The sequence below is a fragment of the Odocoileus virginianus genome, chromosome 20 (assembly GCF_023699985.2).
Source record: "Odocoileus virginianus isolate 20LAN1187 ecotype Illinois chromosome 20, Ovbor_1.2, whole genome shotgun sequence".
In the NCBI taxonomy this organism is placed as follows: domain Eukaryota; kingdom Metazoa; phylum Chordata; class Mammalia; order Artiodactyla; family Cervidae; genus Odocoileus; species Odocoileus virginianus.
The window spans coordinates 17,773,015-17,800,209 of NC_069693.1; the positions used below are offsets into that span (position 1 = coordinate 17,773,015).

Sequence of the window (27,195 nt, forward strand, 5' to 3'; positions counted from 1 at the left end):
TCTTAGCATCAGGTGGCCCAAGTATTGAAGTTTCAGCTTCAGCATCAGTCCTTCCAATGAATATTCAGGACTGATTTCCTTTAGGATGAACTAATTATTAGAGAAATGCAAACCAAAACTAGAACGAGGTATCGCCTCATATCAGTCAGAGTGGTCATCCTCAAAAAGTCTACAAATAATAAATGCTGGAGAGGATGTGGAGAAAAGGGAACCCTCCTCCACTGTTGGTAGGAATGTAAGTTGGTACAGCCACTATGGAAAATGGTATGGCGGTTTAAAAAAAAAAAACAACTAAAAACAGAGTTGCCATATGACCCAGCAATCCCATTCCTGAGCACATATTAAACAAAGAGGAATACTCTGTCTTGAAATAATACATGCACCCCAATGTTCATAGCAGCATTATTTACAATAACTAAGGCATGAAAGCAACTTACATGTTCATCAGCAGATGAATGGAAAAAGAAGATATGGTACAAATATATAGTGGAATATTACTCAGCCATAAAAATGAATGATTTAATGCCATTTGCAGCAACATGAATGAACCTAGATATTATCAGACTGAGTGAAGTAAGTCAGAGGACAAATATATGATATCACTTATATGTGAAATATTGAAAAAATGATACAAATGAACCTATTTATGAAACAGAAACAGACTCACAGACATAGAAAACAAACTTACAGTTATCAAAGATGAAAGGGAGGATAGGGAAAAATTAGGAGTTTGGGATTAGCAGATACATACTATTATATACAAAATAAACAGCAAGGACCTATTACAATAGCACAGGGAACTATATTCAATATCTTGTAATAAACTATGGTGAAAAATAATCTGAAAAAGAATATATACATACAGAATACATATATTCTGAATATATGTATTTTGAATCACTTTGCTCTACATCAGAAACTAACACAACATTGTAAATCAACTACACTTCTATTTTTTAACAATTGAAAAGAAAAATTGGAAACAATTCAAATGTCCATCCACTGATGAACGAATGAATAAAATGAGGTATATCCATACAACAGAATATTACTATGCAATAAAAAGGACAGGAAGGACTTCTTTCTTCTGGTCTGGCATGTGAAAAGCTTGGAAGTCCCCACTCCGTCCTCACAACAAGGAAAGAACTGAACTGAAAAATCTCTTAGATCCATAAAGGAAGTGAGGTCACAAGCCAAATGGCTGTCCCCCAAACTGGAAAGATAGGGAGGCAAATACAAAGAATTCCAAGTTACCAGAGCAGAAATCCAGGAGCAGCAACTTCTGTGGGAACCACTGCCAGGATAGGGAGACCTGAACTGTAATTGACCAATTGCTGGAGGCTCAGGTGAGGATAACTCTGAGAGTCAAAACTCCAAAGGGGAATTCAGCTATGGATCTACAAAAAAAAATCCACAATTTTGTGAGTGTTACCTCCAGGAGCAGTTCTAATCCTCACAGTGAAAACAGGAGAAAAATCCCCTTGTGCTTCCAGCAGGGAAAAGGAACCATTTTGAATATGCCACAGCATCCTGCTCTTCTTAAGCTCTGCCCTCAGGAGACACTAACCAGAGTCTAACCCGCTCAGATTTTATCAGAAACCAACTGACCAGGGGAAAGAGAAGTACCCAACCCTAGCAAGCTCTAGCCATCCTATAGGATGTAAAAGTGAAGGGTGGGGGTTTCAGACTAAAAAGCACATGTGAAGTTAACAATCCAGAGGCACAGGTTCACTAAAAGACAGAAACCTGATCATAGGGCTATAGAATGCTTCTCTGTACCCTACACCTAACAATCACATTACTAAAGGCTGGTTGATAGCAGTTCATTTTACCTACTAAATCATGTCTGGCTATCAAGAAAAAATGACAAGAAACACTAAGAGGCAGAAAACACAGTTTCAAGAGAGAGCACGAATATAACATCAGTACCAGACTCAGATGTGGCAGGGATGTTGGAATTATCAGACCAGGAATTTAAAACAAATCTGATGATATGCTAAGGGCTTAAGGAATAAAGTAGACAGTTATGCAAGAACACATGGGTAATGTTAGCAGAGAGATGAAAATTCTAAGAAAGAACCAAAAAGAAATGCTACAGATCAAAAACACCGTAACAGAAATGATGAATATCTTTGATAGGCTTATTATTAGACTACACTTGGCTGAGGAAAGAATCTCTGAGCTTGAGAATACCTCAATAAAAACCTTCAAAACTGAAAAGCAAACAGGAAAAAGACCAGAAAAAAAGAAAAACCTGAACAGACCATCCAAGAACTGTGGAACAACTACAGGAGGTATAACATATACATAACAAGAATACCAGAAGAAGAGAGAAAGGAACAGGGAAATATTTGAAAAAATAATGATTTAGAATTTCCCCCAAATTAATTTCAAACACTAAAGCATAGATCCAGGAAGCTCAGAGAACACAAAACCGGATAAATACAAAAAAATAAAAACCTACTCCTACAATATAAAGCTACAGAATATCAAAGATAAAAAACCCCAAAAGAGGGATTTCTCTGATGGTCCAGTGCCTAAGACTCCATGCTCCCAATGCAGGGAGCCCAGGTGTGATCCCTGGTCAGGGAACTAGATCCCAAATGTCACAGTTAAGAGTTTGCATGCTTCAACTCTGAGAGAAGGGAATGTCTACCCACTCCAATATTCTTGCCTGGAGAATTCCAGGGACAGAGAGGCCTGGCAGGCTAACGGCCACGGGATTGTAAAGAGTCAGACATGACTGAGCGACTAACACTTTCTCTTTTTCATGATTCAACTAAAGATTCCACATGCCACAATGAAGATTAAAGATCCCATGTGCCACAACTAAGACCCAGCAAAATAAATAAAGATGAATATTTTTTTTAAAGCCTGAAAGAAGTCAGAGGAAAAAGACACTTTACCTATTGAGGAGCAAAGATAAGCCTGACATCCAGCTTCTCCTCAGAAGCCATGCAAGTAACAAGAGACGGAAATATTTTAAGTAGTGAGAGAAAAAACGTACCAACCTAGAAATTTGTATCCTGCAAAATTACCCTTCAAAAGTGAAGGCAAAATAAAGACTTTCCAGACAAACAAAAATTGAGGAAACCTGTTACCAGTAGATCTACCTTGCAAGAAAGGTTAAACGTTCTTTTAAGACAAGGAAAATTATATAGGTCAGAAACTCAGATCTATATAAAGAAAGGAAGTGTGTGTGTGTGTGTGTGTGTGTGTGTGTGTGTGTGTGCACGCGCGTGCTCATCTTTGTATGATTGCCTCTATGTTTTTCCCAGCAAAAAGTTCACATATATCCTGGCTTCTCCCTTACCTCTTTGGAGCAGTACTTCAGAGCTTTCTGAGAGATCATCTCCCATGCTATAGTCCTTAGTAAGTTCCAGGAATAAAACTGAACTGGTAACTCTTACGTCGTGCATTTTTTTTTTTTTTTTTCTAAGTTGACAGTGCTGAGTTGTGGGGACCTGGGAGGAGGGATTTGAGGCTCAGCTGCCAGGCAGTGCCCGCACAAATGCAGGAACTATGGATGAGGAGGACCAGGTTGGGGTGAGGCAAATTCAGGCCGAGGTTCAGGGATGAGGGGAGGCGGGCATGTAGGGGAGGGGAGCGGTTTCGGGGTTGTGGAAAACACGCTGGTGTGCGGATGTGAGGAATGAGAAGGCCTTTCCCCTCTAGGTAGCTGGGAAAAGTGGGACAGGAACTGCGCATCCAGGAGACTAGCTAAGAGGCTCCAGGTCGGGGCTGGGCCGCCAGGGGGCACACGCAAACTGAGCCAGGCTGCGGGCCTGAGGCCGGGCCGGCAGGCGGGGGGCGGGTCAGGGGGCGGGGCTTGGAGCCCAGGGAGCCCCAGCCGTGGGAGAGTGCGGTCCGGGGAGGACCCGATCTGTGCTTTTCTCAACGCTCCGCAGCCAAAGCCCGCACGTTAAGGCGGTGACCCCCACCCCCAGCTCCCTTCTCTGCAGCTGCCTCCGCCTCTAGACAAAACTCTCCTTTTTCTCCTGACAAAAACAGAATTTTGGTATGGGAAAACATCTACCAGCTTCTGGACCTTTCTGGGCAGAGTTCTTCTGGGGTTTATTACGGAGAGGGATGGAGGAGGAAATGGCAACCCACTCCAGTATTCTTGCCTGGAGAATCCCAGGGACAGAGGAGCCTGGCCAGCTACAGTCCATAGCGTCTCAAAGAGTTGAGTTTTAGGCCAGCTTTTTAACTCTCCTCTTTCACCTTCATCAGGAGGCTGTGTGTAGCATCCCACAAATATGTTCTACAAGTTTGCCTGCCTGCCTCTCTGGCCGGGACTTGGTCACTGTTCTGCAGGGCACTGGGAATCCAAGAGCAAAGACCTCAGCCCAGGAGTGTGTGATGGGCTCCCACTCTAAGGAATCAGGGTGGGAGATGGGCGAGGCCACCGCACAGGCGGTACCTGATGTCAGGTCACTGCCAGGCCAGCTGATCAGGGCTCTAGATGGAGCGCAGGGAGAGACCACCCCCACCGCGCCCCCATCCACCAGGAGAAACAAGGAGGACATGGCAGTTGGACTGTCTTGAAGGTCAGCAAATCAGTGAAGAGGAGAACAGAGAAATGAGCTCGAGCCAAAATGGCTTGGAAGATTATGGTCAGATCTTCCAACTTCATCTTAAATGAGCCAAGGAGAGGTTTAGAGTCAATTCTTTTTAAAGTGTGTGACACATCTGTGTGTGAGTGTGCATTATTTAAAGGCCAGAATGAAGCATTAGCACTGAGAAGTTTCTTTAGCAAACCATCTCAGGAGAGTTGGATGAAATAGTCCAAAACATTCCTGTATCCTGCACCTTCATTTCAAAAGATGATTTGTAATATTTTCACTGAGCTACACAACCACATTAACCTTGCTGTATAAACACCTCCAAAGTGTACTGTTTTCAGTCACTGCTCCCTTCTATTTTTCCTGAACTGCTTTCTCTTACTCCGGTTCTTAATTAGGACTTTTTTGCTGCTGCAAGAGTACTCCCTTGAATAACTATGTCTTCAAAAAGACGCATCCTTTCTGAGTGTTTGCAACTCTAAAAAAAAAAAAAAGTCTTTTTGTTGGCTTTATTAAAGACAGCAGTTTGGCCAGGCAGAGAATATTAATACTTAGGTCACAAAGTTTCCTCCCAGAGCTTTATATAACTTCTCAACTTCTGTTAACTTAATGGATCATAAGATCCTGCAGTCAAAAAAAATTTAAGCCACCTGAATATGCAGGCACCCAAGACTAGTTAAATCCATCAGGGGGCAACCAGTCAATGGAATACTCTCCAAAAAAAAGAACAAGAGGATACATGTATATGTATGGCTGAGTCCTTCAGTGTTCACCTGACTCTATCACAACATTGTTAATCAGCTATCAGCTCAGTTCAGTCGCTCAGTCGTTCCCGACTCTTTGCGACCCCATGGACTGCAGCACCCCAGAGCTCCCTGTCCATCACCAACTCCCTGAGTTTACTCAGATTCATGTCCATCAAGTCGGTGATGCCATCCAACCATCTCATCCTCTGTCGTCCCCTTCTCTTCCGGCCCTCATTCTTTCCCAGCATCAGGGTCTTTTCAAACGAGTCAGTTCTTCGTATCAGGTGGCCAAAGTATTGGGGTTTCATCATCATCAGTCCTTCCAACGAATATTCAGGACTGATTTCCTTTAGGATGGACTGGTTGGATCTCCTTGCAGTCCAAGGGACTCTCAAGAATCTTCTCCAACACCACAGTTCAAAAGCATCAATTCTTCGGTGCTCAGCTTTCTTTATAGTCCAACTCTCTAATCAGCTATACCCCAATACAAAATAAAAGGTTTAAAAAAAAAAAGAACAAGAAAGCTGTTTATTAATACAGAAAGAAAAAATTTTAAACCAATTGCAGAAGAGGTCTAAGGTATTCTTCCATTTATGTTAAAACAAAAAAGGGAAGGATCAGAATACACTTGTGGGTATGTGCATAAAATACCTCTTACATGATACAGAAGGAACTAGAAACATTTGTTGTCTCTGTAGAGGGAAAGGGGGTAGTTGGGGAGGCAGGGGTGCTACAGAGACTGCTAATTGGGAAAAAAAATCAAAGAAAACACTTTTCATATCTATTGAATTTGATCTTGGAGATATTCTGTGGACAACAGAAGTAAAACACAACTCCTATGACCTTCTCTAATTTTACTTAAAAATCAGAATAACTATCACAAGTAAGTTAAACAAAGCACTGGTATACCCTGTGCTTTCTTGCAGACTTCCCCATGGAGATCCCAATGCACCCTTGCAGGGGGCTGCTGACTAGGGTAGTCAGCCATTCAACAGATCCAATTGTGGACTTGGCTCCAAGATCCTCTGACAGTTGCAGAAACCTCCACCTCAATTTGATCCCAGGCTTTTCCATCTGTCTGGGGACAGCATTGCTCCTGTTCATGCAGTTCAGGCATTGGCCCCCTGTAGATTATATGTCCCTCCAATCTTGCATTGAACTTGACCATCTCTTTACACATGAGTACTCCATTCTTTCTTCACCCCAGAGACATTTCCTTATTTCCTTCTCTATTTCCCCCACCTGATCCCCACCCCACCCCCAACACCTCTTATATATGTAGGGTTGACCAGAAAGTTCCTTCAGCTTTTTCTGTAACTTTTTATGGAAAAAACCAAACAAACTTTCTGGCCAACCCCACGTATTGACTTTTCTGCATCTCCCCTGCATTCCTCCTTACTTTTCTCTCATATTTATTGTTCCTTTATACTTTTTCTCAGAGAATCCCCTGTGCTTATTTTCTAATTTTGTTTCAGTTCTCTGATCTGATTTTTAAAACCTCCGTGGAGGATTTTGGCTTTGAAAATCCTCTTTTTCACCCCCAAGAATTCTCCCTGTTCTGTTCACAGATTATTTCCTCTTCCCAGCCAACAGCCTTCTTTTCTAGCAACGCATTGTCTCTCAACTATCACTTAGAATACACGGTCGTGTTGTTGGGTTTTTATTACTGCATTCTGTTGTTATTTTCTGTTGCTTCTAGTGCTGTTTCATGGGGGACGGGGCTCCTTCAATCCTCCGAGGGCATGCACTTGGGAGTGTCCCATGGGGACATTTGAGGGGCTCAGGCAGAGTCCCACAGGGTCTGGGTTGAGTCGGGTCCTCTTCCCAGGATGGTTTCCTGAGCTCTCCGGCCTCTCCTCCAGCTGCCGCACTGCAGGCGCCTGGTCCTCTAGGTCTCCTTACTGCTCTTGCGCTCTCACCCACGATTGGGAGCAAGCCACAGCCCCTCCCCTTGGGGGCGGTCCTTACCTTGGAAAGGGGCTCCTGGTCACCCCATGACACCTTCTGGGCCATCCAGGGCATCCAAAGAGAATCGGGCGGTGGCGATTCATCGCCTATGGCCAGGGGGTTAAGCGTGGGCAGCAGCCGGCCGCGCCGCGCCTGCAAGAGCGATAGCCTGAAGCGGCCACAGGCCCTGACCACGTCTACCCAGGGCAGCTTGCTGGGCCGGCGATCCATAACGTCGCGGATGTGGAGCAAAGAGAGCGGCAAGTTGCTTTTCTGGGGCGTCTCCTTCCCATCCTTGCTGGGGTTTTTTGAGGAGCCGGGGGTACCCGGGGACTGGGAGGCCATCTCGGAGCCCGGCCTGGCCACGAACGGTGGCGCCACGCGCCCCTGCCCCCACCTTGGGGCCCACGCGCCCTCCCTGAGCCCGGCGATCTCACTGCCTCCTCTCGCCCCGCAGCATGGATACTCCCAGAAAAATGGGCTTCGAGTTTCTGGGCGCAAGAGGAATGAGGCCAAATGTATGAAACCGCTCGTAGGGGCTCCTGGCCAACCCACTTCACGTTAACACAACAGAGAAATGACCCATAAATTATAGAATGTACCCTGGATTAATGAAGATGCAGCTGGTAGGGGTGGGTACACACACTATATAAGGGCATGAAGGAAGTATCTCTCATAATGCTAGTGAAAAAACAAAGAAGAAAATGTCACCACTCGTCCTGGAGCAGACTCAGTGCTAGAAAATGACTGTGTGAAATTAAAACAAAAGAGCAAGGGTTGTCATCTCTGGGGTGTAGAAGAAGTGCCTTTCTTTTTTCATTTTTTACAATTGTTCTAATCATTCTATGATGTTACTTTGATAATGGGAAAAAAAAAACTCTTCACTCTACTTTTTCATTTTTTAAAAAATGTTTACTTGGCTAGTTTTGGCTGCATCAGGTCTTAGTTGCCCCACAGTAGTGGGATCTTAGTTCCCTGACCAGGGATCAAACCAATGTTCCCTGCATTGGAAGGCAGATTCTCAACCACTGGACTAGGAGGGAAGTACCCCCTTCTCTGTTCTCTTTTAAGTTTGTTTTGTTTTGTTTTGTTTTTAACATGGACCATTATTTTAAAGTCTTTATTGAATTTGTTACGATACTGCTTTTTCTTTATAATGTTTTCTGGTCATGAGGCATGTGGGATTTTGGCTCCCTGCCCAGGAATCAAACCCACACCCCCTTACATTAGAAGGCTAAGTCTTAACCACTGGATGGCCAGGGAAGTCCCCTGCCCGCTCCTTTTCCCAAAGTCTCATCAGGGCAGATGAGACGGCCTCAGAGCAGGGATCCAGGGCTACAGTGAAAACACCTGGAGCCTGTGTGATCCCGGATGTGGGCACACACTCTTCCACTGTTGGTCCCAGTGCCTTCCTCAGATACTTCAGTGGCTTCTTCCTCAAGAGGCTGAGGCCGCCTGCCCGGATCCTGGGGCTGTGCTGCCCACTGAGCTCCTGGCTCCCAGCACCACCCATGGGAGGAGAGGAACCACACCCCCCAGGAAAACAACAAGAATGGGAAAGCGACCACCCCGCGCCCATACGATTCCTTAAGTAAGTCAGGCTGTCCTTATCTGAACCTAGCTTTCTTTACCACAAAACCAGAGAAAAGCCTTCACTTTTCATTTCTTTTTTAAAAGTTTCAGGGAATGAAAAATCAAGAAGAAAATAGAAAAATGCCATTTTAATTACTGTACAGTCTGAATTTCTTCCTCTGACACTAACAGAAGTTAAAAATAGAAATCAATTTCAGCAAACTTCCAAGGCAGGCTTTGAAATGTCAAGGTTTAAAAAAAAAATTATTTCACAGCATGAATTTACATATAAATACAATCTGTACAATGTATTAACTGAGTGATCAATGAACTTCCATCCTGGAGGAGATCTGGTATTGGGACAGGCAGGGGCAGAATTCAATTACTGCCTCCTTAGTGGAAGACGCTTCAGCCTGGAAGAGGAAATAAAAGAGAGAGAGTTAGATACAAACAGAAGAACTAGCTGGTTCAGTGGGGGAGAAATATGAAAATGCCAGGCCTTTCCCTGAATCAAAGTGGTACAAAATACAGAGAGTGACCCACACCATGAAAGAAAGCAGCATTTAATCTGCACTCTTTAAGATTCTGTTCCCCCCCAAAACACACAGAGAGACCCACTCCACCTCTTGTTAAGACCCATTTATAAAAGCAAGTTCTAATCCTGGTTTCACTTACCTATCTCATGTATGACCCTTGGGAGGAAACTAAAAAAACAAAAAACCATGCCTGCTCTGGGGCCAGAAGCTCCTGAGCTGCCAGTCTTAAACTCAGCTTTGAGCGCACAAGAATGTTCACGGCAGCTCTAACTCAGCAAGCAGAGCTGGGTCACCCTGACTCTAGATCCCTGCTCGACAGGCCCAGACTGGAACGCCGAAGGCCCCCAACAGCAGGAAAGAAAGATACTCTGCAGTGTATCCTATTAAGGAATACTCCACGGCAATGAGGACGAACCACTCGTTACTAGGACAATACGGAGGAATCTCACAGGCCAGATGCAAGAGCTCCTAGCACACAGGTCCCTTAAATAAATCTCAAACACAAGCAAGAGTAGTCAGTGACGACAGAAGCCAGAACGGCTGCCTTTGGGGCTGGGGGTGGGGATCGTAAGTGAGCGGGGGTTTCTGGAGTGCTGGTTTAGTGCTTGATCTAGGTGAATTCAGCTAGTGAGAATGCATGAACAATGAGCTTATGATGTGAGTGCACTAAAGAGGGTACTCCACTGTATGATTCCAGGTCTGTGAAATTCCAGAATGGGCAAAGCTAACTTAAATGGACAAGACACAGATCAGTGTCTCCTGGGGAGAGGATGGGGTTGGGTACGGGGAGATGGGGGGCAGACTGCAGTGCCATCTAGAACTAGGCTGTACCATCACTGAAGAAATGCACGGGGCCCTTGACAAGAGTGAGACCTCAGCCAGGTGCTGGGGATGCAAGTAAGACATATGTGGTTGTGACCCTCAAAATGCCTCTTGCAGGAGGGACTTCCCTGGTGGTCCAGTGGTTAAGAACCGGCCTTGCAATGCAGGGGATGTGGGTTCGATCCCTGGGTGCAGGAACTAAGACCCCGCGTGCTGCAGAGCAACGAAGCCCCGTGCCACAACCAGAGAGTCCGTGTGCTGCAATGAGAGGTCCCGCACGCCGCAACTAAGACCCGACGCAGCCAAACAAACAAGAAGTAAATGGAGGAAAAAAGCACCCCTTGCAGGAGACAGATGCAGACAGGTAATATACAGAGTGGAGTGAGGCACAAAAGATGGACAGGCCCCCTGTCTCTCTGTGGACAGTCTAGGAGGCTTAGGGTTGAGGGGATGTGGCAACTATACCTTTAACAACCACGAGAGTAAGATTTAAATACACTTCACACCTCTGCCCCTGCCTTCCCCCCATCCCAGGCCCTGCCTCAGCGGTAAGTGCTCTCAGGAGTGTAAGAACCCCTCCAGTCCTCTTCTCTGCAAAGACGTACATGGGGAAATCCAAAGGAGTGAGGATGATAGTGCCAACTTTATACACTATTCCGTAGCTTTTGGCCTCTTATTGTTAGGATTCAGGGGCCAGTCAGCAAGCAGCCCGCGCTTTCTGACCGCTGTGCTCGGCGCACTCCACCACACCCTCCAGACGGGCGCCGAGGGGCTTCCACATGCGCAAGTGCCTCCCTGCAGGATGACTCGTTATGTGGCTCCAAACAGTCAAGGGTGATGATATAAGGTGTTGGTAACAGCCTCTCTGGGCCTTGCTTTCCCTGCCTGTGAACTGAGGGGACACGAGTCACAGGATGTGTGGGGATTAAAGGAGCCCACACCCATGTGGGTGCCTCACAGTGCCCGGCCCATCAAATCAGCACTGGCACGTGCCCTGAGAAAAGGCAGACGTGAAACAGCACAGCTGCTTCAGGGGGCTCTGGATTAAACTGAAATGCTCATATCTTTGTGTGTTTGAACCATGAGAATGTCCTGTCTACTGGGAAGACATAAATGAAAAAGAACATGGGGCAGGCACTTGTCTTTCCAGAGAGCAAAATAACTATAAGTCCATAGTAATTAAAACGGAGTGGACGGGCTTCCCTGGTGGTCCAGTGGTTAAGATCTGCCTTGCAGGGGACACCAGTTCGACCCCTGGTCCAGGAAGATCCCACATGCCTCGGATCAACTAACCTGTACACCACAACTACTGAGCCTGTGCTCTAGAGCCTGGGAACCACGACTGCTGAGCCTATGCTCCCTAGAACCTATGCTCCAGAGAAAAGAAGCCTGTTTTGTCCCTCTTCTTCCTGGGCCCACAGCTGGACTTCCCCTACCCAGTCCTGTGGTGGACAGCAGGGTTGTCAAGCTGCCCTGGGCTATGGGCTGGGAAGGAAGAGAAGCCAGGATGTGCAAGAAGGGCCAAAACAATCTCCAGAACCATCTTCCAAGCCATTCCCCTCCTCTGAGGGTCACATGCTACAGTGAAACAGACAGGGATCCTGAGTAACTGTCTCAGTTCCATTTATGCTTCATTTGCTGAACCCCTGGGGTTCAGGGGTTCTTTTAAATCACAGCTCGTTTACTCACTCTCATTAATATTTACAACTGGCCATCTATCTGGAGAAAGTTAAGTTGGATGCCTATACTGCTCTGTTTACAAAAAAAGGAAAATAAAACAACTCAAATAAACTAAATGAAAACAAAACTGAAAAAGCATGAGGATAGTCTACATACATATACAAAATCTTATATTAGGGAAGGCCTTTAAAAGACAAAATGTAAAACACACCACCAACAACAACAAAAAAAAACTAGTAAAATTGAGTGTACCAAAAATTAAAGCTTCTGTTCAACAAAAGTCATATAACAGGTAACACTCTAGAACAAAAAGGATGACTATCCAGAATAATTTTTTAGTTTCTAAAAAAGTTTTTAAAAATTTTTCGATGTTAAAAAAAAAAGGGTTAGGGGGATACTTCTCTGGCGCTCCAGTGGTTAAGACTCTCTGCTTCCACTGCAAGAGTCACAGGTTTGCTAATACCAGACCACCTGACCTGCCTCCTGAGAAATCTGCATGCAGGTCAAGAAGCAACAGTTAGTACTGGACATGGAACAACAGACTGGTTCCAAATCGGGAAAGGAGTAAGGAGTACGTCAAGGCTGTATACTGTCACCCTGCTTATTTAACTTATATGCAGAGTACATCATGAAAAATGCTGGACTGGATGAAGCACAAGCTGTAATCAAGATTGCCAAGAGAAATATTAATAACCTCAGATATGCAGATGACACCACTCTTATGGCAGAAAGTGAAGAAGAACTAAAGAGCCTCTTGATGAAAGTGAAAGAGGAGAGTGAAAAAGCTGGCTTAAAACTCAACATTCAAAGAACTAAAATCATGGCATCTGGTCCCATCACTTCATGGGAAATAGATGGGGAAACAGTGGAAACAGTGACAGACTTTATTTTTGGGGGCTCCAAAATCACTGCAGATGGTGACTGCAGCCATGAAATTAAAAGATGCTTGCTCCTTGGATGAAAAGTTATGACCATCCTAGACAGCATATTAAAAAGCAGAGACATTAGTTTGCAACAAAGGTCCGTCTAGTCAAAGCTATGGTTTTTCCAATGCAAGGAGATCCAACCAATCCATCCTAAAGGAAATCAGTCCTGAATATTCATTGGAAGGACTGATGTTCAAGCTGAATCTCCAATACTTTGGCCACCTGATGTGGAAGAACTGACTCATTTGAAAAGACCCTGATGCTGGGAAAGAGTGAAGGCGGGAGGAGAAGGAGACGACAGAAGATGAGATGGTTGGATGGCATCACCGACTCAATGGACATGAGTTTGAGTAAGCTCTGGGAGTTGGTGATGGACAGCGAGGCCTGGTGTGCGGCAGTCCATGGGGTCACAAAGAGTCGGACATGACTGAGCAACTGAACTGAGCTGAAATGAACTGAACAGGGAACTAAGATACTACCTGCATGCTTCACAGTGTGGGCCAAAAAAATTTTTTTGTAATTTTTTAAAATAATAATTCCTAAACATCAGTAACACAGTACCTAAAAACCAGAAAAACAATCTAACAGAGGACAGAACATTGTGAAATGTTCAGGAGCACGTTATTCACAAAGGAGCCCACAGCAAACGCTGAGACACAAAGCAAAGGATACTCAGCCTCATTACTGACCCAGGAAATGCGATGAAGATGACATGCCATTCTTCACCCATCAGGCTGATAAACATCTCCATGCTGTCTGTAGCTGATGTAACAACAAGGTACTTTCACAATTCAAATGGATAGAGCCACTTTTGACAACAGTTTGGTGGTATTTATTCCTTCCAAGTGTTCATTCCTATAGATTTATGTTAAAAATGTGAAACAAAATGTGCGTGTACCTGTGTGTGTGTGTGTGTGTGTGTGTGTGTGTGTGTGCAGTTGTGTAAAAAAGTCTCAAAGTCACAAAGCAACCAACAACAGAGGGGACTGTGGAGAGAAGAGAGCCTTGGGGAACTGGTCACAGCTTTACCTATACGATTTGAATTTCCACAGCAATAATATATTTACATATTACTTATGCAATTAAAAGTTAACTTTTTAAAAAGCTGAGTCCATACACAAATCTCTCACTCCTGACATCTGCCTCTAAGCAAACATGGCAAGGCTCCAGTCGGCCTCTGAGCTGCCTACCGTCTCAGCAGCTCCTGGGGTGACAGGTCCGTGGGCCCTTCTTCACTCTGGCTGTCGCTGCTGTCCGTACTCTCAGAACTACTGCTTTTCTCTGATCTTTTACTCTTTTGCTTGCCTTTGTGTTTGTGCTTCCGGTGCTTCTTTTTCTGAAAAAAGTAAATAAATAAATTTAAGGAGAACAAATGGGTGTTTCTGTCCCTTATTCAGCACAATTACAGGCTAATGAGGCATTTGGTTGCTGGAGTCATCCAAAAATAAAACCAAAGGGCCTTCCCTGGTGGTCCAGTGGTTAAGCACGAAGGAAAAACTGGTAGAAGGTTAGAGAACAACACATAGGCTGTTGAGAAACAAGAGAGTTTGGTTTTCAAACCTGTCAGCACCCGTTCCTTTCCTTTCACTCCAGGATAACTTCTCTTATCTTCCATGCTCGAGAATCCTGTTTTCTGGGAGCTAAAAGGGGAGCTGTTTCCAATCAGTTCTCCTACTGCCCAGACCACTGTGGGAGCCCAGCACTAAGGTTAACTGAATTAAACGTCTGCACCATAATGCAAAAGAAGATACCGATGTCGAGGTAAGGGCTGTCAACAGTGTTCTTCAAGTGTCCGTCACTTCAAATGACAAGCTACAGACCCAAGTCTCTATTTGTAGTGATGACAAAGTAGTTGAGAAATATTCAAACTAATACCTTCTTTTTATATTGAATAATCATCAATATTAAGCGTTTTTATTATTTAATTAAACAATTATTTTATTAAAGTTAGTAATTAACTGTTTTATTACTTAATACTCTAAGATATTTATTTATGTATTTTTGGCTGCATAACCTCTGGGACCTTAGGTCCCTGAGCAGGGATAGAACCCAGGTCCCTGCAGTGGAAGTGCTAAGTCCCAACCACGGGACCACCAGGGAATTCCCAAGTCTGAGATATTACATGTTCTTATTTCCTACTTTTTAATGTTCATGAATTTAAAAAAAAATTTAAGTACAACTGGATAAATTAAAATATTCTGTCTGAAAGAAAAACAAAGTGTTTTTGAAAATCAAGGGGTTACACTGAACTGATATTCAGTCAAGTCAGTGAGAGACCTGTTGTGGCCCTATCCCTAACCTAGGACTGGTTTCCTGGGTCACTCCTGGAGGCTGGGGCATCTGACGCCACACACCCGGAAGTTACTCACCTTCTCTTTCTTCCGTCTATGCTCTTTCTTGGTCTTGTGTTTTTCTTTGTTCTTTTTATGTTTCTCTTTGAGAGGTACCTCAGGTTTTTGACGTGCATCTGAAACACAGATGAAATAAAGACATGAACTAGAGGCACCAAGGGGAAAAAAAGGCTAAATCACTGAATTCAGTAGTGACGCGGATAGAATGTTTACCATTCAGGCAGAACTCCAGCCCTACCCCAATGGTAAACAAGCAGATTAGCACGTCACACTGCAGCTCTATATTTAGAACCAGAACCTCAACCTAAGACCTGTTTGATCCAACTGGTGTTTGGCCACAGCCTTATCTGCCAGATGAAGATAAAGTCAGACCAGAATGCCTACAAGCTTTCTGTAATTTAACATCCTTGGGTAAACTCAAAGACAGATCAGAATCTGCATCTGGCTCTGTCACCAGCTCGGTGATCTTCGACACGTTGTTAAAGCTCCCCAAGTCTGTTTTCCCATCTGAAAAAAGGGGAAATCAAGAATCTCTATCCCCTTAGGGACAGAGAGGATCAGAAGGGACCATAAATATGAACCCCAAAGCCATAACTGCCAGCCCCTCTGAAAGCCTCCTCCCTTTCCAAAAGCACATTTCATGAGTTCGACTTAAAACTAGAAATGCTAAAAAATTAGCATCAAAAGAACATAATGTATGTGATCATTAAAAATGACTAAACAAGTTGCATGAGCCCAAATTCTCTATCTCCACATTCTGATCGAAATGTTTTCATGAACTTCCAGTCATCAAACCAGCAGAAAACTACCTAGAGTAGAAACACTGTAAGCCATTAAATCAACTTTTATCTACATAAAAAAAAGCTCCAAGGTATTTCATGAATACAGTTTATTTTTCAAACCAGGTTAATAGATATCTACAACTTTCTAGTATTATAGTTTGGTCAGATATTTCCAAATTTGACCTATTTGGAATAGGTCAAAAACAATAAAACACTATTAAAAAACTATTGTTTTTAATGCTAGTTTTTGGAAAATAACTCATAGACCAAATTAGGTTATTAACTATTACAAGGATATCAAGGGTTGTTCTGGGAAACAGTCATAAGTAACTTAGCTTTCAGGTACAGACACATGTATTTTAAACTAAAGAGCTGAACAATTATAGAGATGAGAAATACATTCACCACAATTTTTCAAAACCTCACACTTTTTACTCCTCTCTGCTTTCTATCACTTCTTTGAAGGCTGGGTTAATTAACCAAACCGATATGTGTAAGTGGGCACTACAGAAAACTATAAAGTACGTAATAGAATTTTATGTCATTTATACATCTGGGCCCTGTTATCAGATGTGTGTTAACCAAGCTTTCAAAGAGATGATAAACCAGTATAAACATTTTAATGTGAGAAGTCAATTTAAGCTGGCAACGAACAGAAGTTGTCAACAGATACTGGGGGAGGAGGATGAGCCATATTTACTGTTGAAAGGATTAGTTTTATTTGTTTATTTTTTTGCTATATTAGCCAAAGGTTTAAAAAAAAGCCTCAATATCCTTCTCTCTACAATTCCTGTTCCATCTTCGTGTCCTAGATTTTTAATTTTTAAAAAAATGTCTATAAGTGATAAAATTTGAGATACTAAGGACCCTTCTGTTAAAAAGGTTTTTTTTTAAAAAAAACTGCAGGTGTCTGAGACTGAAGAGCAACTACTATCATTTAGGTACAAGGTGGAAGCACTGATTTTCTAAGTGTGGCTGAGAACAGATAAGCAAGGAACAAACGTATATATTTGGGCGGACCCACGCTGGATTATGTTGGTGGGTGGAACGACGTGATTAGAGTTATCCTATCTTAGGGGGAGACTCTGGTGTCCATGCAAATGGATGACGCAAAGCACTCTCGACTCACTGGGGCAGAAGACTGGGGGCAGCCGTGGGCCAAACTCCTCTCTTTCATCTATCTGCATCTTCTGAATTGGGAAGAACGGAGCAGGTTCCTGGGGTGCTGGCTCGCTAGCTGAAAAACATCACGGTATTAATTACATATACATGCCAAACATCAACGTACTTGAGTCTAAAACTGTTTTCACTAGATAACATGTGCTTTTCTTCAGTACCCCACTTAACCAGCTCACGCCAAATGCTGAGGATACAGAGCGAACACGCAGGCCCGACCTCTGACCTCATGGACGTTTGAGCTGGGATGTCGGTCACACAAGGACACCTGCAACCAGGGCCCCCAGTGGCCGTACCACCGAGGTGGCAAGGGTGCGTGCTGTACACACTCACATCACCTGAGACCTAAAAGGCTGAAACACATCCTTGAGGGAGGGCCATCTCAGGAGAATAAAGCCTTAGAAATAAATAAGATGTCAGACTATGTCCCAGCTCAGAAGGCTGTACATCACTCAAATTGTCAAAGAGTAGAAAAACTGAATATGAACAAATTATCACATTCACATTAATAACCTCATTTTTAAAGAAGAAATGATTTGATTTTCAGAGATAAGAGAGAAAAAGACGGGGCAAGTTTGGAAAAATATGTTATCAAAGTGTTGGTGGTTATCTCTGGGAAAGGGGGATTCCAAGAGACTTAAGCTTTCTACATTTCTAAACTCTTAAACTTTTCAAGTAACATATAATTGTGTAACTAAAAAAATAAGTTGCCTTTTTTCACAGAAGAAATAAAGAAATAGGCTGACATTTGTGGCCACCTACGAACAAACAGTATCTTATATCTCTACATAACTTTTTGGTTAAAGGCCCTTAAAAATTATACTTAAGTCCACCACACACTTACAAGGACACTCTAAGACTGAGATGGGAAATTCTGTCCACCCACCTAAGCATCCGAAAAGTCTCCCACCCTTGCAGATGGCCTCCCTTCCTATGCCAGAACCCCTGGCTGGGGTAAACAGAACAGATAGAATAGGCTATTAACCAAGCATCAGACTCACTGTAATGAGAACAGACACCACCTACCAAGTGTTACTTATGTGCCAGGCAATGCCCATCTGATGGGTGAGCCAGGGCACAGAATCTGCCCTATAGAGAAGAAAGCAGAAGAACCCCTGTACATGTTATGACCAAATGTTTCCCACTAATCCTGGCATCTTGTCATCAACCACATGAAAAAAAGAAAGTCTTTTTTTTAATGAAAATTTTACTATTTTTTAATTCTTCTCAATTAGCACACATAGGAAAATCAATATTATCAAACATAGCCATTCTAAAGATATACCATAGATTTATGCCAGATAGGAGAAAAAAAAAAGAACTCTGCTCCATCTCAATTAAAAATGCAAAAGATTATGAATGAGAGTGAGTGAAAGTCGCTCAGTCATGTCTTACTCTTTGTGACCCCATGAACTGTAACCCACCAGGCTCTCCTCTGTCTATGGGATTCTTCAGGCAAGAATACTGGACATTCTATAAATCATATAAATATTTTTGGATCCGTCTACTAAGGAAAGCAAAAATAAACAAATAAGACCTAATTAAACTAAAAACCTTTTGCATGGCAAAGAAAACCATCAACACAATGAAAAGACAAGTGAATGGAACAAGTATTTGCAAATGACATGACTGATAAAGGGTTAATATCCAAAATATTTAAACAGCTCATAAAACTCAACATCAAAAAGATTTTTAAAGTAAACAACCCAATTAAAAAATGGGCACAAGACCTGAAGAGACATTGTTCAAAGAAGACATACAGATGGCCAACAGGCATATGAAAAGATGTTCAACATCACTAATCAGCAGAGGAATGCAAATCAAAACATGATGAAAAAAAAAAAACAAAAACACAAGATATCACCTTACATTTGTCAGAATGCCTACCATCAAAAAGACCACAAATGACAAATGTTGGTGAGGATGCAGAGAAAAGAATTTTTGTGCATTGCTGGTAGGAGTGTAAACTGCTGCAGCCGCTGTGAAAAATAATACAGAGATTCCTCAAAAAACTAAATAGAACTATCATGTGATCCAGCAATCCCACTCCTGAGTATATTTCCAGAAAAAAAAACAACTCTATTTTGAAAAGATACATCTACCTGAATGTTCACAGCAGCATTATTTATAATAGCCAAGATATGTAAGCTACCTAAGTGTCCATCAACAGATGAATGGATAAAGAAGATAAGGCATACATACAGACATGTACATGCACGCGTGCGCACACACACAGACACGCACGCACACAGGAATATTATTCGGCCATAAAAAAGGAAATTTTGCCATTTACAACAACATGGATGGACCTGGAACGTATTATGCATAGTGAAATAATTCAGACAGAGAAAGACAAATAGTAGATTATCACTTACATGGGAATATAAAAAATAAAACGAATGAATGAATATAACAAAACAGAAACAGACTCACAGACACCGAAAACAGTCTAGTGTTCACCAGTAGGGAGAGATAAGGAGAGAGGGGCAAGAGAAGGGTAGGGGATTAAGTGATACAAACTACTATGTATAAAATAAGTAAGCCACGGGGTATTCCCTGGTGATCCAGTGGTTAGAACTCTGCACTTTTACTGCTGAGAGTGCAGGTTTGGTCCCGGGTCAGGGAACTAAGATCCAGTGAGCTGCAAGGTACAACAACAATGCCAAAAAAGCTACAAGATTATACTGTACAACAGAGGGAATAGAGCCAAAATTTTAGAACACCTTTAAATGGAGTACAATCCATAAAACTTTTGGATCACTATGTCATATACCCAAAAAAAAATTTATAATATTATAAATTAACTATACTTAAATAAAACTTGTTTTAATTAAAAAAACACGAAACTTAAAAACATCATCAGTTGCTAATTATCCTGGTTAAAAATTGATACCGAATGAAGAAACAGCTTCTCTATAGACACCACTGTTTTCTTTTTCAGATTCCAAAGTCTGAAATATTTGACATACCTTTTGCCACAGATGATGCTTCAATTAAGTCAGTCTCTTGGGAACTTCTGAAGTCAGCCTCCCTGGTACCCTCCTGATCATCCTCACTGTCACCTTGTTCATCCTCAGAGGATGAAGACTTCTCATCAGAGGAGCTGGCAAAGATGGCTTTGAATAAGTCCATGGATGGGCGGCCACCCTCTCCTTCAGCCTGTGAATCCACATCTTTGTTTACTACCTGTATTAACAGTGAAATAAGAATCAGAGGTGAGGAGGCAAGGATGAAAGGAGCTACACATTCTAGAACACGGCACATGCATATACACAGGTACTTAACATTTATACTCATGTGTGTGGGTCTCCATATCCACACATTTGCTAACTAAACAATGATCACTCACATATTATCATTTTGTGGTATTTTTCTGATTCAACACCTGTAGACCACGCTGATTGGTGGAAGCAGCTGAAACCTCTCAAAGAAATAGGTCATTAATCAGAGTTGCAAAGGGCCCAGAAAAAGGCAGCAGGGACGAGCACAGCACCTCTGTCCTGTTTTCAAAAGTCTATCTGAGGCTTCTGTGGTGGTCCAGTGGTTAGGAATCTACCTTGCAATGCAACGGACACCGGTTCGATCCCTGGTCTGGGAAGATCCCACATGCTGAGGAGCAACTAAGTCTGTGAGCCACAACTACTAAGCCCACATGCCCTGGAGCCCATGCTCCGCAGCAAGAGAAGCCGCCGCCGTGAGAAGCTTGGGCACCGCAACAAGTAGTAGCCCCTGCTGCTACCACTAGAGCAAGCCATCAGACAGCAATGAAGACCCAGCACAGCCAAAAATAAATAAATACAAATTTTTAAAATATGTCTGTCTGAACCTTTAGAGGTCCAAACATGAAAGGTAGTGAAGACAGCGTACTCATTAAAAGGTGCTGAAAGCTGGGGACCTCCACACTTGGACAGCAAAATCAAACCAGTCAATCCTAAAGGAAATCAACCCTGAATATTCATTGGAAGGACTGATGTTGAGGCTGAAGCTTCAATACTTTGGCCACCTGATTCGAAGAGCCAATTCATTGGAAAAAGACCCTGATGCTGGGAAAGACTGAGGGCTGGAGGAGAAGGGGGTGATAGAGGATGAGATGGCTGGATGGCTTCACTGACTCAATGGCCAAGTTTGAGCAAACTCCAAGAGATAGTGAGGGACAGGGAAGCCTGGCGTGCTGCAGTCCATGGGGTCGCAGAGTTGGACATGACTGAGTGACTGAACAACCACACGATGGGGAGGGTGCGAGGAACACACTGACAAAGTGGTCCTGAGCTCCCCTCTGCAATTACAGGTCACCCTTCCTAAAAGCAGCCCCAGGATGGAGGGTCAGGCTAGTGACTCTGTACATACTCCATCCTATAAACAGGGACAAAGGTGTGAAGAAGGCATGGTTCCCACATCCCTACAGCTTATCACCGGACAGACATGGGGTGACCTAAAGTGCTAAGTGTAAACAGCAGCCACAAGAGTGGCTGCGATCAGAATCCACTTCAGTCCTTCCGTTTTACCACTAAAGAATGTAGGTCAGAAACGACACGAGGCTCTGTCAACGACACACATGTGCTATACACACACACACACATGCTACACGCCCCGGGCGGGCCTGGACTCTACCTGGCGGAGCTCTCGTTCTCGGTCAGTGGTCCCTCCCATATCCCACACCACCTCCAATTTCTGAAGCAGAGTTATACACATGTGAAGAAAACCAATACAAGATGGAGTTTGTGACTGTGTAAAATCCTTTCCCATAGAAAAAAATGAAGGATATCATTGTCCACTAAAAATAACCAGGGCACCGTGGAGTAAGGACTGACTCTAGAATTGGGGCTGAGATATAAAAAGATGAGCTTAGAACACCTAACTGTGCCCAGAAAGTGAGGACACGCTCACAGCGTAAGAGGGATGTACCAACAGCACACAGGAGCCAAACTGAATGGGCTTCAGCTAACCGAACCAGGGCAGTCGGAGCGTTAACGTAAGTTGGGACTTCACGCTTCCACCGCAGGAAGCATGGGTTCAATCCCTGGTCAGGGAACTAAGATCCCACATGCCACACAGTGCGGTCAAAAAACGTGACAGTACTCAATTATCCCTGTGGATAAGACAGCAAACCACAGGTCCACAGTGATAGAAATAATTTGATGAGGGACAGGGTGTTCATATATTTCAAAGCTCTTAAATTTGTATTAAAAACAAAGCAAAAATAATAAAGATACTTAACTACAAAAGGGAAAAGACTAACTTCATAGTGGAGAAGTCTGGCAGATACCACCTTACTTGAGTAATCAGTTAGAATCAGGAACAGGACAAATCAACACCATGCGCCACTTTGGCAGGACACTCTGAGACCACGGCAGCACCCCTTCTGAAGTGTTCCTGCCAAAAATGCAGGCATGGATCTAATCCTAAGGAAAGGCCAGATGAGCCCAAACTGAGGACTATTCTACAAACCACTGGCCTGTAATCTTCAAAAGTATCAAGATCATGAGAGTCAAGGAAAGACTGAGGAACTGTTCCAAGACTGAAGGAGACCAAAGAGGCGTGACAGCTCAATGCAACAGTGATGCTATGCTGCACTCTTTTGCTATAAAGGACAGCTAGGGGGTCTAGAACGGGTTGGAGGACTGGGCAGTGGTAATGTATCAATGGTGACTTGCTGATTTTGATGGATGTACTATGGTTATATAAGAGAATGCCCTTCTTGGGACTGCCCCAGTGGTCCAGTGGTTAAGAATCCTTGACATACAGGGGACAAGGGTTTGATCCCTGGTCAGGGAACTAAGATCCCACATGCCACTGGGCAACTAAGCCTGAGAGCCACAGCTAGAGAGTCCGTGCACCACAAACGAAAGATCCCACGTGATGAAACAGATCCTGTGAGCTGCAACTAAGGCCAGATGAGGCCAAATAAATACATGAAAAGAGAATGCCCTTCTTTAAAAGAAAACGTGAGTGTGATGGGGCATCCGGCTGGCAATTTATACTCAAGTGGTTCAGGAAAAAAAAATTATCTACACTGTATCTAAACTTTCAAGATTGTTTCAAAATTTTAAAAGCTATAAAAATATCAGGAGAGAGGCTAACAGTGAAGCCCAAGAAATCATAGCCACAGTTCCCTATAAAAGTCATGTATTTGATATTTCTATGACAAGCTACAGACACCAAAGTCACATGCATGGACCATTACTGAATGACAGTTTGCAGACAGTCCTGACCTTTAATAGTGTCTGTATTATTAAATGTCCCTTGGGGTGGGAAATGGCAACCCACTCCAGGATTCTTGCCTGGAAAACGCCATGAACAGAGGAGCCTGGTGGGGTATAGTCCATGGGGTCGCAAAGAGTCAAACACGATTGAGCACCTGAGCAAATACGCACATTATTAAATGTACATGAGTATATAAGACATTCTACCCTTAGACAGCCACAGAGGATGACTTTTTTTGTTTATATTTTTTCAAGAATATAATAGGAGCTGTACTGAAATTAAATAACAACAACATACACCAAACATACAACAACTGTATCTACAAAGCTCCCTAACCACCACCACCCCCACCTTCCACCCAAAGTGTGCACATTTCACAACTGTGGTGAGGCAGGGAAAGAAAGTAAGCAACTGAGAAAGGGGAAGAGACCCTCCTAAGGTCACAAGCTAATAACTGAAAAAGCAAGAACCAAGACATTTCAGCCAAAATTATCTAAATACCATCCCAACATGATTTGAGAAAATCTAGAAGACTTTCTAATCCAATGACCATATCAAAGAGCCAGAACCCCTGGGTTTTACACCATTAAAGCCCAAACGGCACGGTTCCAAATCCATGGTGGCATGGGGGATGGCTGCTGCTGCTGGGCTCAGCAGGAGGGGGACCCTTTTTCCTGACCATAGGAGCTGCGGTTCCAACAGTCTGGAGTGAGTGTCACTGCTGTCTTCCCCAGCCTGCCCTCCTGCCACTTGACTCCAGACAGAAAAAGCCACGGGATGTGCAAGGCAGAACAAGGAAACAAAAGCCCCAACTTTCTGACTGGAGGACTTAAAGGGCATGTCAGCAATATCAGGAAGAGGAGGAGCTAGATAGGGTGATCCAGGGTTAATGAGTTTCTTTCTGCCTCACCTCTGAGCTCAGGGTTCTGATTTTAAACAGCAAACCAAAGCCTTTGATAACAGAACTATGGGATTAACTACCAGCCAGGTCCCAGACCAGCCACAAGGAACAGCACATACAGGAAAGGTCTGAAGAGTACTATAAAGGCTTTGAAAACTAAAAGAATATTTCAACCAAGATGGGTTAGAACTTGTAGCCTGAACTTAATAGGTCCATTGTCCACTTAAGCAAAACAAAACAAAACATCGAGATTCTCCTTAGAATTTAAACAAGACCCAGGATCTCATAACATTAATATTCAAAGTATCCAGAATGCAATCCAGCCTTGAATAGGGAAAGTGTTAGTCGCTAAGTTATGTCTAACTCTTTACGATCCCATGGACTGTAGCCTGCCAGGCTCCTCTATTCATGGAATTCTCCAGGCAAGAATACTGGAGTGGGTAGCCATTCCCTTTTCCAGAGGATCTTCCCAACCGAGGGAACGAATCCGGCTCTCCTAAATGACAGGCAGATTCTTCATCACCTGAGCCACCGGGGAAGCCCAAAAAGCCTATAGCACCTGATATTCCCAGGCATTCTCCCATCCAAGTGCTAACCAGATCCCTGCTTAGCTTCTAAGATCAGATGAGATCAGGTGCATTCAGGGTAGTATGGCCAGAGACAAAACTTACTTGGTACACAAACAAACAGGAAAATCTCAATTTGCAAAAGATAATCAACAGATGCCAACCTCAAATGACAAAAATCAAAATGACAAAAATGTTGGAATTAGAAGATAGATTTTAAAGCAGCTATTATAACCATGCTCCAAGAATAGAGACAAACAAATGAAAAGATTTTTTAAAAGTCTTAGCAAATAAGTAAAATATATAAATACAATAACCCAAGTTAAAAATTCACTGGATGGACTCAATAGCAGAATGGAAATAACAGAGAAAAGACTCAGTGAACTTAAAGACAAATCAAGAGAAAATATCTGATGTAAACAGAGGGGAAAAAAGATTGACTAATGGAACAGAGGCTCAGAGACCTATAGTACAAATTCATTTAATGTCAACAGAGTCTCAAGAGAAGTGTGAGAATGTGTGCAGAAAAATGTATCTGGGGGAATTCCCTGGCAGTTCAGTGGTTAGGATTCTGCAATTTCACCGCTGAGGACGTGGGTTCCATCACCAATCAGGAAACTAAGATCTCATAAGCTACTCTGTGTGGCAAAAAAGAATTTTTATAAAAGAAAAATATTTGAAGAAAATAATGGCTAGAAATGTCCCAAATTTGTTCAAACACAAACTTAAAGATTCAAGAGATTCAGCAAACCCCAAACAAAATAATCTCAAAGAAATTCACACCCACGTACATCGTTATCAAACAGCCAAAACTGAAGACAAAGTGAAAGTCTTAAAAGGAGTCAGAGGAAAAAACCACATCATTACAAGGAGAGGAACAACAATGTGAATGGCCACAGGTTTCTCATCAGGAACCACGAGGCCAGAAGGAGGTGGTAGAATATTTTTAAAGAACTGAAAGAGAAGAACTGTTGACCCAGAATTCTACACCCAGCAAAAATATCCTTTAGGAATGAAGATGAAATACAGGGTATTCTAAGATGAAGGAAAATTAAGAGAATTAGTAGTTGGAACTGCTCGGAAAGAAATGCTAAAGAAAGTAAGGAAGGAAATGATAAGAGGGAAACTTGGAACTTCAGGAACAGAAATGGTAATATCCAAGTAGATTAAACATATTATTTCCTCAGCAGTTCTCTGAAATATGTATAATGATGGAAAGCAACAATTTAAATATTGTCTGCTGAAGTTTTTAGAGAATACATATATTAATATGTAGCATATAAGATAACATAAAGCAGGGGGAGTAATGGGATTGCACATTCCACTCAAAGTGATAAAATATCAACTCTAAATACATGGTGAAAAGGTTAAGTATGTGTATTGTAACTCCTAGGACAACCACTGAAAAAACAGGAAAAAAATAGACAAATTAAGATGGAGTACTAAAAATTATTAAAGTAATATGAAAGCAAGTAGGAAAGGAGAAACATAGGAATGAAAGAGTGGGAACAGAATACAAATAATCAAATTACAAACCAAAACCCAATTATATCAACAAATTACATTAAATGCAAATGGTTAAAACACACAAAGATTAAAACACACAGATTATCAAAACATATTTAGAAATAAAAGACCTAATAATAATGACAGACTGTTTATTAAAAACCCACTTTAAATGTAATGATAAAGAGTAATATTACACAATGATGAACAGGTCAATTCAACAAAAAAATATAACAATCCTGGGAATTCCCTGGCAGTCCAGTGGTTAGGACTCTGCACGCTCACTATCAAGGGCCTGGTTTCAATCCCTGGTTGGGGACTGATTCTGCATGCCTCACAGAGTGGCCAATAAACACATAATACCTCTATATAAAACAATCCTCACTGTGTATGTACCTAACAAGACAAGTTTCAAAATACAGGAAACAAGCACTCGGGAATACAGTATGGCCATTCCTTACAGTTACATCTGTATGTATGTATTTCCCACAAACCCCACAATTAGGTATGTACCCTAGAGAAGCGTCAACTTACGTTCACACACAAATCCACATGTGAATATTCACAGCAGCCTTATTTATGATAACCAACAGCTGGAAACAACTGTATGTCCTCAAAGAGTGAACGGACCAAGAAGCTGTGGTGCATCATCCAATGAAATATTGAGCAACAAAGAGGGCACACACGCTACTGAGGGATCTCAAAGGCAAGACACTCAGTGGGAGAAGCCAGTCTCAGAAGGCTACTTATGTATATTGTCTGATTCCATTTACATAACATCCTTCAAGGAACAAAACTATGGAGACAGAGTTGAGATCAACGGTTGACACGGACTTAGGGTGGCGGGAGGGTATGACTACAAAGAGACAGCATGAGGGAATTTTTGAGGTGATGGTATCGCTCTGCTTCCTGACT

The 27,195-nt window shown here is 42.8% G+C and overlaps 2 protein-coding genes across 4 annotated transcripts in view; both read right to left on the reverse strand.

The window, feature by feature from the left end:
- The window catches only part of WDR88 (WD repeat domain 88), a 46,489-nt gene extending 38,811 nt beyond the window's left edge, over positions 1 to 7,678 (reverse strand). Inside the window, exon 1 of one of the 2 annotated variants that reach the window (XM_020899282.2) lies at positions 7,280 to 7,678. In XM_020899282.2, the coding sequence (XP_020754941.2) occupies positions 7,280 to 7,603 (324 nt within the window). In that variant the 5' untranslated portion in view covers positions 7,604 to 7,678. The remainder of the gene's footprint in view (positions 1 to 7,279) is intronic. The other variant, XM_020899281.2, reaches the window with a different exon arrangement.
- A 1,286-nt stretch (positions 7,679 to 8,964) lies between these two features.
- The window catches only part of GPATCH1 (G-patch domain containing 1), a 55,907-nt gene continuing 37,676 nt past the window's right edge, over positions 8,965 to 27,195 (reverse strand). For both annotated transcript variants that reach the window (XM_020899287.2, XM_020899288.2), the window contains 5 exons: positions 20,073 to 20,289; positions 17,057 to 17,164; positions 15,164 to 15,261; positions 13,985 to 14,130; positions 8,965 to 9,243 (listed from right to left, as the gene is read on the reverse strand). In XM_020899287.2, the coding sequence (XP_020754946.2) occupies positions 9,213 to 9,243; positions 13,985 to 14,130; positions 15,164 to 15,261; positions 17,057 to 17,164; positions 20,073 to 20,289 (600 nt within the window). In that variant the 3' untranslated portion in view covers positions 8,965 to 9,212. The remainder of the gene's footprint in view (positions 9,244 to 13,984; positions 14,131 to 15,163; positions 15,262 to 17,056; positions 17,165 to 20,072; positions 20,290 to 27,195) is intronic.